The sequence below is a fragment of the Camelina sativa genome, chromosome 13, assembly GCF_030686135.1.
Source record: "Camelina sativa cultivar CO46 ecotype springtype chromosome 13, ASM3068613v1".
Taxonomy (NCBI): domain Eukaryota; kingdom Viridiplantae; phylum Streptophyta; class Magnoliopsida; order Brassicales; family Brassicaceae; genus Camelina; species Camelina sativa.
The window spans coordinates 8,749,053-8,763,081 of NC_141892.1; the positions used below are offsets into that span (position 1 = coordinate 8,749,053).

At 38.6% G+C, this 14,029-nt stretch overlaps 1 protein-coding gene, 1 long non-coding RNA gene and 1 pseudogene across 5 annotated transcripts; 2 read left to right on the plus strand and 1 right to left on the minus strand.

The window, feature by feature from the left end:
- Nucleotides 1-1,282: 1,282 nt before the first annotated feature.
- Nucleotides 1,283-5,467, plus strand: LOC104736180 (cytochrome P450 71B14-like). Of its 2 annotated transcripts, none has more exons than XM_010456118.3 (3): nucleotides 1,283-1,638; nucleotides 3,796-4,667; nucleotides 4,762-5,467. In XM_010456118.3, the coding sequence occupies exons 2-3, from the start codon at nucleotides 3,804-3,806 to the stop codon at nucleotides 5,374-5,376; spliced, it is 1,479 nt and encodes a 492-aa protein (XP_010454420.1). In that variant the 5' UTR covers nucleotides 1,283-1,638; nucleotides 3,796-3,803; the 3' UTR covers nucleotides 5,377-5,467. The 2 variants fall into 2 exon arrangements, with proteins under 2 accessions (XP_010454420.1, XP_010454421.1); XM_010456119.3 differs by lacking the exon at nucleotides 1,283-1,638 and adding an exon at nucleotides 3,125-3,385.
- Nucleotides 5,468-5,951: 484 nt separating this feature from the next.
- On the plus strand, nucleotides 5,952-6,589 carry LOC147929327 (uncharacterized). Its single transcript, XR_015577376.1, has 2 exons — nucleotides 5,952-6,089; nucleotides 6,210-6,589. It is a non-coding gene; the product is annotated as an uncharacterized LOC147929327 (long non-coding RNA).
- A 5,030-nt stretch (nucleotides 6,590-11,619) lies between these two features.
- On the minus strand, nucleotides 11,620-13,995 carry LOC104736182 (F-box/WD-40 repeat-containing protein At5g21040 pseudogene; annotated as a pseudogene). Of its 2 annotated transcripts, none has more exons than XR_015577374.1 (2): nucleotides 13,787-13,995; nucleotides 11,620-13,531 (listed from the first exon to the last, which is right to left on the minus strand). The product of XR_015577374.1 is annotated as an F-box/WD-40 repeat-containing protein At5g21040 pseudogene, transcript variant X1 (transcript). The 2 variants fall into 2 exon arrangements; XR_015577375.1 differs by having other exon boundaries at nucleotides 11,620-13,570.
- Nucleotides 13,996-14,029: the final 34 nt, after the last annotated feature.

The window sequence follows — 14,029 nt, forward strand, 5'->3', positions numbered from 1 at the left end:
GCTGGAGGTGGTGGCCGGAAGGTGGCCGGTGGTGATGGCCAGAGGTGTGGCCGGAGGTGTGGCCGGTGGTGATGGCCGGAAGGTGGCCGGAGGTGTGGCCGGAGGTGTGGCCGGGAGGTGGCCGGAGGTGTGGTCGGAGGTGTGGTCGGAAGTTGTGGCCGGCGGTTATGGTCGGCGGTGGTAGTCGGCGGTTGTGGTCGGCGGTGGTAGCGAGAGATGGTGACAAGAGGTGGTGGTGGAGGATAATAATAGAGGGTTAATGTTATCATTATTATATAAAATATACACTATATCATCTTTTCATGGTTAGTATAGTTATTAGTTAATTATAATATAGAATGCAATTCCTCTACAAAAAATCAAAGAATAAAAAAATAGGCTCTTAAAAAGGAGAGAGAGAGAAAGGTGAGATGTGTTTAGTTTTGTGAGGGAATAATATGTAATTTTGAAGGAGAAAAGTATAGGAGTAGCACAATGTAGGTGTGAATACAAATTTCTCTTAAGATTATAATGATATATTCAACTATATCGTAGCTAGTAACCAATCAGAAAACAGACGTAAAAAGTAATGGCAATAATGCAATTTTTTCGTAGAAAAATACAACAAGAATTGAGTAGACTTTTGTGCAAGTAAAAAAGATTTGTGTGTGGACATTGATTTCAAAAGAAACTTATCCGCAATGCATTCCACGAAGCCACATACATGAAAGCAAACCATGCAGCCACATCTCCTATATACGTCGTATCTTATCAATGATCACAATCCAAAAATAAATTAATATATATATATATATACAATCTTTTCGTAGAAAATTACAATAAGAATTGAGTGGACTTTTGTGCGAAAAAAAATATTTGTGTGTGGACATTTATTTCAAAAGAAACTTATCCGCAATGCATTCCACGAAGCCACATACATGGAAGCAAATCACGCAGTCACATCTCCTATATACGTCGTCTCTTATCAATGATCACAATCCAAAAATAAATATATATATATATATATATATATACAATCTTTTCGTAGAAAATTACAACAATAATTGAGTGGGCGAGTAAAAAGATTTGTGTGTGGACATTTATTTCAAAAAAAATTTATCCGCAATGTATTCCACGAACCCATATACATATAAGCAAATCACGCAGCCACATCTCCTATATACTTCGTTTATTATCAATGATAACAATCTAAAAATAATTATATATATATATATATATAAATTAAAAAAAAATAACTCAAGACTGAAAAAATATTTAACAAAATAACGTTTAACCAAAAATTGTCTATTTACTACATGATTTTTAGTAAATTCCGGTCCATTATACCCTTTCACCTTCTTCTTCTTTCCTTTTTTTTTCTTTCTTTTTTCTCGCCGGCAAATCTTTTTTTCTCTGGTTCTCCCTTCTCTCTCCTCTCAGCTATTGAAACCCATTTTTTTCTGGGTTAGCCAACCCCCAATTTCTATTTTCGCATAATCCACATCAGTTTCTACCGCTCCCTCTCACTGGATCTCTACAACCGATCTTGTTCCCAATTGTGGGAATCTCTCTATTTCTCCAAAGCCCAAAAATTTCTTTCATTGGTTCTCTTCTCGCTCATGTCCGATCTCAATTTCTACCACAGAAGATCCATTTTCTGTAAGTTTTGATTTCCTTCATGTAATATTTTATGATGCAGCAATACCTTTGTTTTTAACTTGCCGCTTTTTTGATTAGCACTCTATTTTGAAATATTGTTTATGTCAACATGCTTGTCTGTTCAAAAGCACGTTAGATTTTTTACAAATTTTAAGTTGTTCTTCTAGATGACAAGTTGCTTTTATTTGATACATGTCATTTCGCAAATTACCATGATTTTCGAAAATATCTTCCTATTTTATAAAATTACATGATTTTCATGTTATATATCTTGCTATTTTATAGAATTACATGATTTTCCAACAACTATACACAGTCAACAAAAACACTATAGCCACTATCACCATCAACGTTTTTTTATCAACACCACAACCATTGCCCACCACTACGAAAGTGGTATCCACCATATCCATCAGATCTCTAACCTCCTCCATGCTTTTTATATTCACCACCGCCACCTTCGTAACCATCATCGTCAACTTTGTAACCACCATAACAGTTTCTCTAAAGCTTACTATTTTCTTTCTTACTGGTTCATCGGTTCACCGCATCAGACCTGTAACCTCATCCATGTCTTTCATATTCGCCACCGTCATCTTCATAATCACCTCATAGTTTATTTACAGCTTATTATTTTCTCTCTCCGGTTCATTTTGTAAAAACCAGGATATAAAAGGGATATTTTAGTATTTTAACCTATTTCAGAAAACGTTATTTGCCTAAAGTTTCTACAGAAGGTTATTCTCTTGATTCTTTTTAAATCTATAGTCATCTACTAATATTGCTCTAATTTTTTTATAGTAACTAGCTCAAAGTGTTACCAAAAATAAAAGAATAAAAAAAAGAGTCTCTTAAAAAGAAGAGAGAGATGTGTGGATGTAAATTTGAAGGGCAAAATATAGGAGTAGCACAAAATAGATGTGGATGTAAATTTCTCTTAAGATTATAATGATATATTCAACTATATCGTAGCACTACTAACCAATCAGGAAACAGACGTAAAAAAGTAATGTTACAAGTGACAATAATGCAATCTTTTCTTAAAAAATTACAACAAGAATTGAGTGGACTTTTGTGCAAGTAAAAAAGATTTGTGTGGACTTTTATTTTAAAAAAAATTATCCGCAATGCATTCCATGAAATCACATACATGGAAGCAAACCACACAACCACATCTCCTATATACGCCGTGTCTTATCAATAATCACAATCCAAAAATAAATTAATATATATATATACAATCTTTTCGTAGAAAATTACAAAAAGAATTGAGTGGACTTTTGTGCGAGTAAAAAAGATTTGTTTGTGGACATTTATTTCAAAAGAAACTTATCTGCAATGCATTCCACGAAGCGACATACATGGAAGCAAACCACACAGCCACATCTCCTATATACGTCGTGTCTTATCAATGATCACAATTCAAAATTAAATATATATATATATATATATATATATATATAATCTTCTCGTAGAAGATTACAACAAGGATTGAGTGGACTTTTGTGCGAGTAAAAAAGATTTGTGTGTGAATATTTATTTCAAATAAAACTTATCCGCAATGCATTCCACGCAGCCACATACATGGAAGCAAACCACACAGCCACATCTCATATATACGTCGTCTCTTATCAATTATCACAATCCAAAAATAAATTAATATATATATATATACAATACTAATTTCACTCCTTCTTTTCCCTCGCCCCACACTGTAAACTCTTCCGCCACAAACATCAAGTGTAAGGTAATTTGTGGATCTCTCTCAATCTGTCTCTCTTAGATGGTTTTGATGATATTCTCATATATATACAAATCTTATTTTATTTATTAGTAACTGTTTTTTATAATCATTCAATTTAGGAGTGTATATATTCTTCTGTAAGTTTATAGAGTGAGTACTCTTCATTGTTATAGATACACTCTAATATCAGTGCTAGGCAAAATATATAAGGACTCTTCTTTTACTTTTATTGACTTGATTAATAGTTAGGGTGCTTTCGTGATTTTAGGTAGTGCGGTTCTATATTTTCAATCCATTTATCTTGTTTTTTTCTGTTGTGTGGTTAATCGTCCACTTGACATGCTATGCTGTTTATATTTTATCTTAAAGTTATCAAATATTGACTTTTATATAAACTATCCCTTTTTGTATAGGAAACAAAATGAGTTTTTGGTATATCATTATTGCAATCGTATTCTTTGCATCACTCATTGCGAAGAGCACAAAGAACAATCTGCCTCCCGGACCACCTAGACTTCCTATAATTGGTAACTTGTACCAGTTGGGAACGAAACCTCAACGTTCGATGTTCAAATTATCTGAAAAATATGGGTCTCTAATGTCCCTAAAGTTTGGATATGTCTCTGCTGTTGTGGCGTCAACTCCCGACACAGTGAAAGATGTCTTAAAAACGTTTGATGTTGAGTGTTGTTCGAGACCTTACATGACCTATCCTGCAAGAATTACATACAATTTAAAAGATCTTGCATTTTCTTTCTATAGCAAATATTGGAGAGAAGTACGAAAGATGACGGTTGTTGAACTCTACACAGCAAAAAGGGTAAAATCATTTCAACATATAAGACAAGAAGAGGTTGGCTCTTTTGTGCAATTCATGATACAATCAGCTTCATTGGAGAGACCGGTCAACTTGAATCGCAAGTTAGTGAAACTCTCTGGGAGTGTGATTTGTAAAGTTGGATTTGGGATATGTCTAGAAGGAAGCAAACTTGAGAATGCTTATGAGGAAGTCATTCAAGGAGCCATGGAGGTGCTAGGGAGCTTCGCAGCAGCAGATTACTTCCCAGTTGTTGGTAAAATCATTGATAGGATCACAGGGTTACACAACAAATGTGAGAAGGTTTTTAAGGCATTGGATTCATTTTTTGATCAATCTATACAACAACACCTAGAGGATCCTAGTATTAAAGATGATATCATTGATTTGCTCCTTAAGATGGAACGGGGAGAGACTGGACTTGGAGAATTTCAACTTACCCGAGACAACACCAAAGGGATTTTGTTGGTAAGTAATATTAGTTAACCTCTCTTTCAATAAAATTTATTTCTTCACATGTTGCCAAAAAAAAATTAAAATTTTGTGTCTTTAATTATTTCAGAACCTTCTTATTGCTGGAGTAGACACTTCTGGCCACACTGTGACATGGGCGATGACACATTTAATTACAAACCCAAGAGTTCTAAAGAAAGCGCAAGCTGAGGTCAGAGAAGTGATCAAAAACAAAGACACTATCACAGAAGAAGATATAGAACGACTTGAGTATTTGAAAATGGTGATAAAAGAAACATTAAGGATAAACCCACTTGTGCCACTACTAATTCCAAGAGAGGCTTCAAAAGATATAAAGATTGGAGGTTATGACATTCCAAAGAAAACGTGGATCTATGTCAACATATGGGCTGTTCATAGGAATCCCAATGTTTGGAAAGATCCAGAAGCTTTCATTCCGGAGAGGTTTATGGATAGCGAGATTGACTATAAAGGTCTAAACTTTGAGCTCTTGCCATTTGGTAGCGGAAGGAGAATGTGCCCAGGTTTAGGAATGGGTATGGCTTTGGTACATGTGACTCTCATCAATCTTCTCTACCGTTTCGATTGGAAGCTTCCAGAAGGAATGGAGGTAAAAGATGTTGATCTTGAAGAATCATATGGACTTGTTAGTCCTAAAAAAACTCCGCTTCTACTTATCCCCGTACTTACCCAATGGACTTGACTTTAGTTTTTATTTATTTCATATAGTCCAAAATAAATAATGTGAAAATCTTATATCATTATCATATTAAGGAAATGTTTGTTCAATCCGATATCTTGTAGCGTAAAGACAACTTTTTTGGGACTATTACTAGGCCTGGGCATTCGGTACAAACCGAAAGAACCGAACCGAACAAACCGACAAATTCGGTTATCGGTACCGACTGTGAGAGGAGATACGAACCGTTCGGCGAGAATTTTGTGGGATTTCGGTATTCGGTTCGGTTCGGTTCGGCGAGCTGAAACCGATCGGGTTTCCCGGTTTTACTCCAACCCTTCGGATTCCACTCCCATCCACCGCGAATCTGACTCGAACCCTGCAAATCGACCATGGATAACAAATGAAAAGCTATAAAGAAGACGATGAATGTGAATTATAGAGTTGTTGTCGTTTTACTGTGACAAATATAGACTTGGTGTCGTTTTATTAATTGTGTGTTTATGGGCTTAAACTCGATTTTTATTGTTTCACAACCAAGCCCAATAACTTATAAAATAAGCTAAAAATCGAGCCCACTGTATCATATGCCACAACTATATATTAAAAAAACCCTAGTTTATAATCGATTTTCCAGTCTCCCACCACCGTAGTCTTCCTTTTGCCGACACCATCTCTATCACTTCTTCACCCGTTGCTCATGAAGTGTTCCTTGTTGAGAGATTCTGAAGCTTCAGGTTTGTCAAGTCTTTTCATTTTCTTAATTTCCAAAAATCTTTCTCAGCTTCTCTTTAGTGATTTATGTTATGGATTTTCATTTTTATTTATTTTGCTTTTCTTATTTTTTTCAAGTTCAGTTTCAGTTTTATGTTATGGATCGAAGGTGACAGAACTCGTCGGGACAGATATATATATGGTTAACGGAGGATATCAAGCTTCACCGGATGGAGAGATCGAACGTCGTACGCCGTCGCCTCACCACTTTGTCGAAAACCCTAAATGTAGATGGGTTTGGGTTGTAATTTTAGTTGGACTTAGCCCATTAATTTTTTTTTTTGGTCTTATTCGGTTCGAATTAACCGAATTAGGAAACAATCGGTTAATTTCGGAAGATATAATAAATGCTAAAACCGAACCGAATAAACCGAGTACCGAACGAACCGAACCGAAAGATTATTCGGTTCAATTTGGCAGAAATTTTAGATAACCGAAAAATCAAAAAACCGAATAAACCGAACCGAATAAACCGATTGAACCGAATGCCCAGGCCTGACTATTACTACCGAATCAAATGACAGAAACAAAAAAAGTCGGGTATAAAATTTTACTACAACTAGAGCTTAGCAGTAATTCATAGTTGTCGAGTGCTCGTGATAACACAAATATCATCAATCTAACAAGTAACTCTCTTTTTTCATACCGAACTTGTTATATAAAATATAGTTTCCGAAACTTTTTTTGTAATATATATCATGTTTAGAGGCTTACGTATAGACCGATGGAGAGAGAAAAAACCTCTCAGACACGACTCCACATCTCCGCTTCGTTCAAAAAAATTTTGAATCTAGCTTTTAGATCTGAGCTTGGTTTCTTATTTCTCGGATGAATATTCATCACATCCATCATCCTATTTCTCCACATCTCCTTCTTCCTAAAGAAAGGCTTTATCTCTCTTGGAAACTTTTCCTGCAAATTGCAGAGTCCAACTTACAATGCTGTAATTATATATTCAGTTCAACGAAACTTCCTCATGAGTTCCCTCTATGTCAAATTAGGTCTGTGTGGGAAGATTCTCACCTAACTATTCTCACACTTGTGAAGAAAATTTGGCTACTAAAACATTCAAGGATGTCTCTTCTTCTCTCGGTGGTCTCTGCCTTGTCAAACCCACTGGATCTAAGCCTCCACTACGGGTCATCGTCAGATCTGAAATCAATAGCTAAATCCTCCTGTATGGAGAGAAATCACATTCCAATCTTCTCCGTTCTATCTGTTGTAGTTTGGATTTCCAACAATTTTAACCCAAAAATCACAGTCTGCCTCTGGTATTGTGACTCACTTCTGGATAGGTTGATTTTTTCTACACCTGAAGCTTCATACTGGTGTTGGTGATTCGTCCTCTGCTGCGCCGCCGGTGATACGTCTTCTGCCATCTCCATCAAGGGGAAGAGAATCATCTCAACTAATTGCTATGTCTCCTTTGCATCCGCTTACATCTCCGCTGCTCTCCCCAAGTACAGACCCAGATCTCCTAGTTCTGGTGCTTGTGACATCTTCCTTCCAGTTCTGTTACCACGGACCCGGAAAATAATTAGAAGAGTCCCCTCCCAGTCGAGGGTGAGATCGACTCAACCATCCCGGAAAACTACTCCGGTGCTCCCTCTCTTCCCTCCGGTTAACCGTCGCCTTTGCTCCGGTGTTAAAAAACCGAGTCTTTTAACAAATGAAACCCTATTTGGGATGGACCATAGAATAATTCTTAAGTTATTGGACCTAACAAATGATTTATGTAAGATGGACCAGTTCTTGGCTAAGATGATTATAGGACAATTTTTGTCCTCCATGCTATTGGGACAATGTGGTGTTTCTTTGTTAATGGACCTATTGAAAAAGTTTTCATACTTCCTTCTTAGTGAAGTGTATATTTCAGCAAAGGTTACAATTCCGAGTTGCAAGTTTAGTACGGTGGGGTTTTTTTCTCCCTCCGGAACTAACTTATGAGAACCATAGCATGGAATTGCCAAGGGGCGAGAGCTAAAGAGACTTCTCGTCGACTAGGAGAGATGTGTCGAATGTACTCACCAGGTTTCATGTTTTTATCTGAGACTAAAAACGATAAGACGTTTCTGCAATCTTTGCAAGTTGATTTAGGATTCGACAACCTCCAAACAGTTGAGCCTGAAGGTACAAGTGGAGGTTTAGCCCTTTTCTATTCAAAGGACTATCCGGTTAAGTTCTTGTTGTTAGATGATCGATTGATCGACATCGAAACAATCATTAATGGAAACCGAGTTTTTATGACTTTTATCTATGGTGACCCTATTCCCGCAAATCGTGGATATGTGTGGGAACGTCTAATGCGTATCGGAGTTACCAGATCCGAGCCTTGGTTTATTATTGGGGATTTCAACGAAATAACCGGGAATCACGAAAAAAGAGGAGGAAAAAAGAGATCAGAATCTTCCTTTTTACCATTTCGTGTTATGATTGATTCATGTGGATTAATCGATTTTCCTTTCCAAGGTAATCAATTTTCATGGATTGGTCAACGGTCAAATGGTAAGATTCGGTGTCGTTTGGATAGAGCCATGGGAAATGAAAAGTGGCACAATATCTTTTCCCACACTAATGTGGAGTACTTGAAGATGTGGGGTTCAGACCACCGTCCTCTCCTTGCATCAATACTAACACGTCCAAAAAAGTATTTGAGAAGGTTTATGTTTGACAAGAGGTGGATTGGTAAGCCAGGCCTCAAAGAGGCGGTGTTAGACGGATGGGGAGGTGATGAAATATCCGTCGAACGATCCATTATGAAAAAAATCCAGAATTGCAAACGAGCTATCTCCATTTGGAAGAAAAATAATCAAACAAATTCAGAAAAATTGATTAAAGATCTCCAAAAAAAGATTGATGAGACCTATGAAGATGATCAAGCATCGTCGGAAACTCTCCTCAACCTAAAATGGCAGCTCTGTGAGGCCTATAGGGAAGAAGAAGCATACTGGCACAAAAAAAGCAGAGAACTTTGGCTTGGAGAAGGAGATAAAAATACAAAATTCTTCCACGCTTCCACAAAACAAAGAAGGGCAAGGAACAAGATCACTGGTATCCTTAATCAACTTGGAGTTTGGGTTGATACAGAAGAAGGGATAGAAAAAGTAGCGGTGGAGTATTTTGACAATCTATTTTCTTCCTCGAATGCGAGCGACCCTACATTGGCCATAAAGGATGTACCTACAATGGTCACACCTGACATGAATGAGCATCTCACAAAAGAAATCTCAGAAGAGGAGGTCAAACGAGCTTTGTTCTCCCTGAATCCGGGAAAGGCTCCAGGACCGGATGGGATGACTGCTTTGTTCTTCCAAAATTTTTGGGAAACCATAAAAGGCGATCTCACTAAGATGGTGAAGAACTTCTTTAGCTCAGGAATTTTTGATGGCAAGCTAAATGAGACAAATATATGTTTAATCCCGAAAGGAGAACGGCCTCATGAAATGTCAAGATTTCGCCCTATTAGCTTGTGTAATGTGAGCTATAAGGTCATCTCAAAAATTCTGAGCTTACGTCTCAAGAAGTTTTTGCCGGAACTTATATCTGAGACCCAATCTGCCTTTGTGTCAGGAAGATTAATCACAGATAATATCTTCATTGCTCAAGAAAACTTCCATGCCCTCCGTTCTAATCAGGCCAACCGGAAAAAATTTATGGCAATAAAAACGGACATGAGTAAAGCTTATGATAGGGTGGAATGGAATTTCTTAAGAGCTTTGATAGAAAAAATGGGCTTTGATCAAAAATGGGTGGGTTGGATAATGCAATGCATTACTTCCGTCTTCTACTGTATTTTGATCAATGGAGATCCCAAGGGACGAATTCGGCCAACACATGGGATTCGTCAGGGGGATCCAATCTCTCCACACCTATTTATACTTTGTATTGAGGCCTTAATTGCTCAAATTAGGAACGCAGAAAGAGAGGGAAAGATCCATGGTTTACGTATTTCAAACGCAAGCCCACGTGTTTCCCACTTACTTTTTGCAGACGACAGTTTATTCTTCTGTAGAGCCGATCCTCAGCAATGCAAGGAAATTATCGATATAATCTGCTTTTATGGTGAGGCGTCTGGACAAGAAATTAACTTCTCCAAATCTTCTATCATGTTTGGAACCGAGGTCCCGTCCCATATACGTCAAGAGATCAAATCTATTGTTGGGATAGCACAAGAAGGAGGCATGGGTACATACTTGGGTCTCCCTGAGAAGATTCATGGGTCAAAGGCACAAGTCTTTGCATTCGTGAGGGATAGACTCCATAAGAAGGTAAACTTATGGACTTCGAAATTTCTATCCAAGGGAGGCAAGGAAGTCCTGATCAAATCAGTGGCGCAAGCAATTCCGACATATGTAATGTCGTGTTTTCTCTTACCAAAAGCTATATGCTCAAAACTAACTAGCGCGATAGCCAATTTCTGGTGGAGCAATAAAGCAGACAGTAAAGGACTACACTGGATATCATGGAAGCAATTGTGTACTTAACTTTCGGAAGGTGGGCTAGGCTTTAGAACACTAGAAGAATTTAATCTTGCCCTTTTGGCAAAGCAACTATGGAGATTGCTGAGATATCCAGATTCCCTTCTTAGCCGAGTTCTAAAAGGGAGATACTTTCGATATTGTAGTCCATTAGAGATACAAGTATCAAATCGACCTTCGTATGGCTGGAGGAGCATGTTGGCAGCTTTGAATGCCCCCCAGCACGTCAAGTATGGGCTTTATCGACAATCCCTTCCCATCCTATGGTGTTCCCTTCATCTTCCCTATATAGCAACTTCGATTTTCTATATGGGCGTGGCAGAGACTCTGGTGCAACTGATCAAAACTTGAGAATGTTCCCGTGGATGATGTGGTACATTTGGAAGGCAAGAAATAAGAAAGTGTTTGAAAATATCTCTGAATCTCCGCAAGATACACTGGAGAAAGCTATCCAAGAAGAAGAAGTTTGGAGAAGAGCAAATAACAGAGACTTAGCACCAGCGGTAGTAGAAGCATGCATACCTTCGATCCCAATTCCTCAAGAATCCCTTGTATGCTTTATAGATGGATCTTGGCATACAGAGGTGGATAGGAGTGGGCATGGCTGGATTGCGTCTATCGGTGATAGAATCCTGCACATGAGGCTAAAAGGATCGCGCAGAAGCTTATCCCCATTACATGTAGAGTTAGATACCCTTATTTGGGCTATGGAGTGCTTATTAGCGTTGGACTTGGATAAAGCCCTTTTTGCTACGGATTGTTCAGACCTCCTAAGGATGACGTCTAATATCGAGGATTGGCCGACCTTTTCAACAGAATTGAAGGATTTTATTCATTTCAGAGATAGATTTGCTAATTTTAGTATTAGATATATTTCCCGAGAGGATAATATCCGTGCCGATAAACTTGCGAAATGTGCAAGAGCACGAGGTTTCTGTTTTTCCCATGTAAACTCGTCAGTATCTAATTGGCTCTCTTTCAAAGAAAGTCATCTCCGATAACTTAATATATGGGGTTTGATCGTCAAAAAAAAATATATATATATATATAGTTTCCGAAACACATGAAAAAAAAACAAGTAAAGCTAAGAGCCAATTTACTCATTTTCCACCAAATCATAAGACCCAACTCTGTTACTTAGCTTAAAGCCAACATGTGCCAAGGTTATAAAATTTGCTTTACTGAAATTTATCGAAGAAAATCAAATCATATTGCTTAGGCCTTCGCCTTCCCGCTTGCTCTTCGTTTACTATGCCAGGCTCGGTTTCTGTCGCCATTGATGGGGTTCTTATGAGCAGCAATGGAGCATTGGTCAGGCCTTCCACTCTTTGCATTCATCTCCATTTGCACTCTCCTTCGTCTCATCCTGTTCTCAAGCCTCATTCCTTTAAGGGCTCGAGCCCTTCGCTCTATCTCCAACGCTTGTGTGAAGTTCCATATCCGGACTATGCCTTCTTCACCTCCACACACTATACGGTCACAACCCACATCCACAGAGAACAAGTTTGATCCGAACCCATGCAGCATTCTTTGTGGCGGTTCTACAGTACTCGAAGAAACCCTTTTGGGATAGCCATGACGGTTGGTCTTCAGCAGCTTCCTCACGTCGATAAGTGCAAGCTTACCGTCACCAGATGCTGATACAAGCCAGGGAAACTCAAAAGAAAGAGAGTAGACAGGACTAGTGTGAGGCATCCACTGAGATATGAGTACAACGCTTGTTTCACTACCGTATCTTCTGATTTCAAACATTTTAATCCCTCCATCTTCTCCACCAGTAAAAAGGAAATTCCCAGTATGGCTTCTTGCCAGAGAGTAAGTGGTACCCTCATGAGCATCATGGATGATTGCCAGTGGAGTCTCACTGCTAATGTCCCAAATATATACATCAGAGCCTGACGTGCTAGCGAGGCTGGTTTCAAGAGGTGTGAGTCCCCAAACCCAATCACTATGCCTCAGGGTTTTGACACAGTTCATTGAAGATCGATCCCATATACGGACAGACATGTCCCAGGAACCGCTAAAGATGTTTTTCATATCCAGGGCAAGAGATGTAATGGGACCTTCATGTCCCCATAGACGAAACTCGGTCTTCTCTTTCTGAAAACCAGTGAGATCAAACAAATTCCGGAGACCATCCAGTGATTTCCAGCAATGAATGAATCCATCAGTACCGCCAGCTACCAACAGCTTGGTGTCAGCCGAAACAGCCCTAATTGTGCAACCGAGTGGCTTAGACGCTGCAATAGACAAACCTTCTTCCAAGTCCCACATCCGAACAATGGAATCATATCCAGAAGTGAAAACGAGCTTGGCAGAAGCTAAGAGAAAAACACTCCGGACTGCTTCAGTGTGACCATAGAGGGTATCAATACTATAACGCCCTAAAAAGGTCCAACTCCTAAATTCCCTTTCAACAAACAGCTTTTTCCAAGATCTCTCACTCTCATCAGAAAATCCTGAACTTGCAGCCCCTAAAACTAGAGGGAGTCCCCATCTCTCACGATAGAACTCCTTCCAAGCGTGATGCTCAGATGCTAACCTATGAAGACAAGTTGAAACACAGGACACTAAACCTAACTCCTTCGGGTCAAGACAACTAAGAATCTCAGATATCAATGCGTGAGGTAAATCAATAATGGTAGTAGAAAAATCCTTGTCAGCGAGCAACTGTTTGGAGCCACCGGGCACCAAAGTTACCTTCTTTTTCTGACAGCAGAACTTCACACTCGGAATCTCAACAGACCCATCTTCAATTCTCAGATTTAGAGAATCAGACTCGTTTCTTTCTTCGTTCGAAATCTCTCCAATATTCGATGAATCAATCCCAACTTCAAATGCCATGAAATAGCCAACCAGCGTCTGATTGCAGCCCGGAACACCCAAAGCTAAAAAGAGCTTCTCACGAACGACGACCCTAACCGGATCTGCAAAATCTACAACCTCAGACACGAATCCAGCTAAAGCTAAAAGAAAAAAAGAAAAAAAAAACGAGAAAACAATTCATCAATTCAACCAAACCAAATAAAGATTCAATTTTTACGCTTACACATCATACAACGAAGCACAAAAAACAAGAGATTCGTAAAATTTGTTTAGCTAAAACGAAACAAAGAGAAATCCCTAAGAAACAGAGATGAAACCCTAATACAAAACAACAAGAATCGAGAACAAGTTCATACCTTTAGTAAAATCAAAACAAAGCTACTCGTAACAGAGGAGAAACTTCGCCCAGAGATTACGTAGCCCTAATTCCCCTAATCCGATTGACGAAATTGAAGATGGAGAACCAACCACCAAGCAATTGAATGTTTTTTTTTTGTTTCCTGGTCCCGGGACGGTGCTATACTAACCGTCAGATGGAAACAAATCAAACGATCCAGATCGTACGATATAGCCTGTTGGGTTTATTATTTTATTATATT

Bases quoted from the DNA above. Each gene is read 5' to 3' on its own strand.
- LOC104736180 (XM_010456118.3), top strand. From the start codon at position 3,804: ATGAGTTTTTGGTATATCATTATTGCAATCGTATTCTTTGCATCACTC. The intron at 4,668-4,761 runs GTAAGTAATATT...TAATTATTTCAG, and splicing joins ACACCAAAGGGATTTTGTTG to AACCTTCTTATTGCTGGAGT.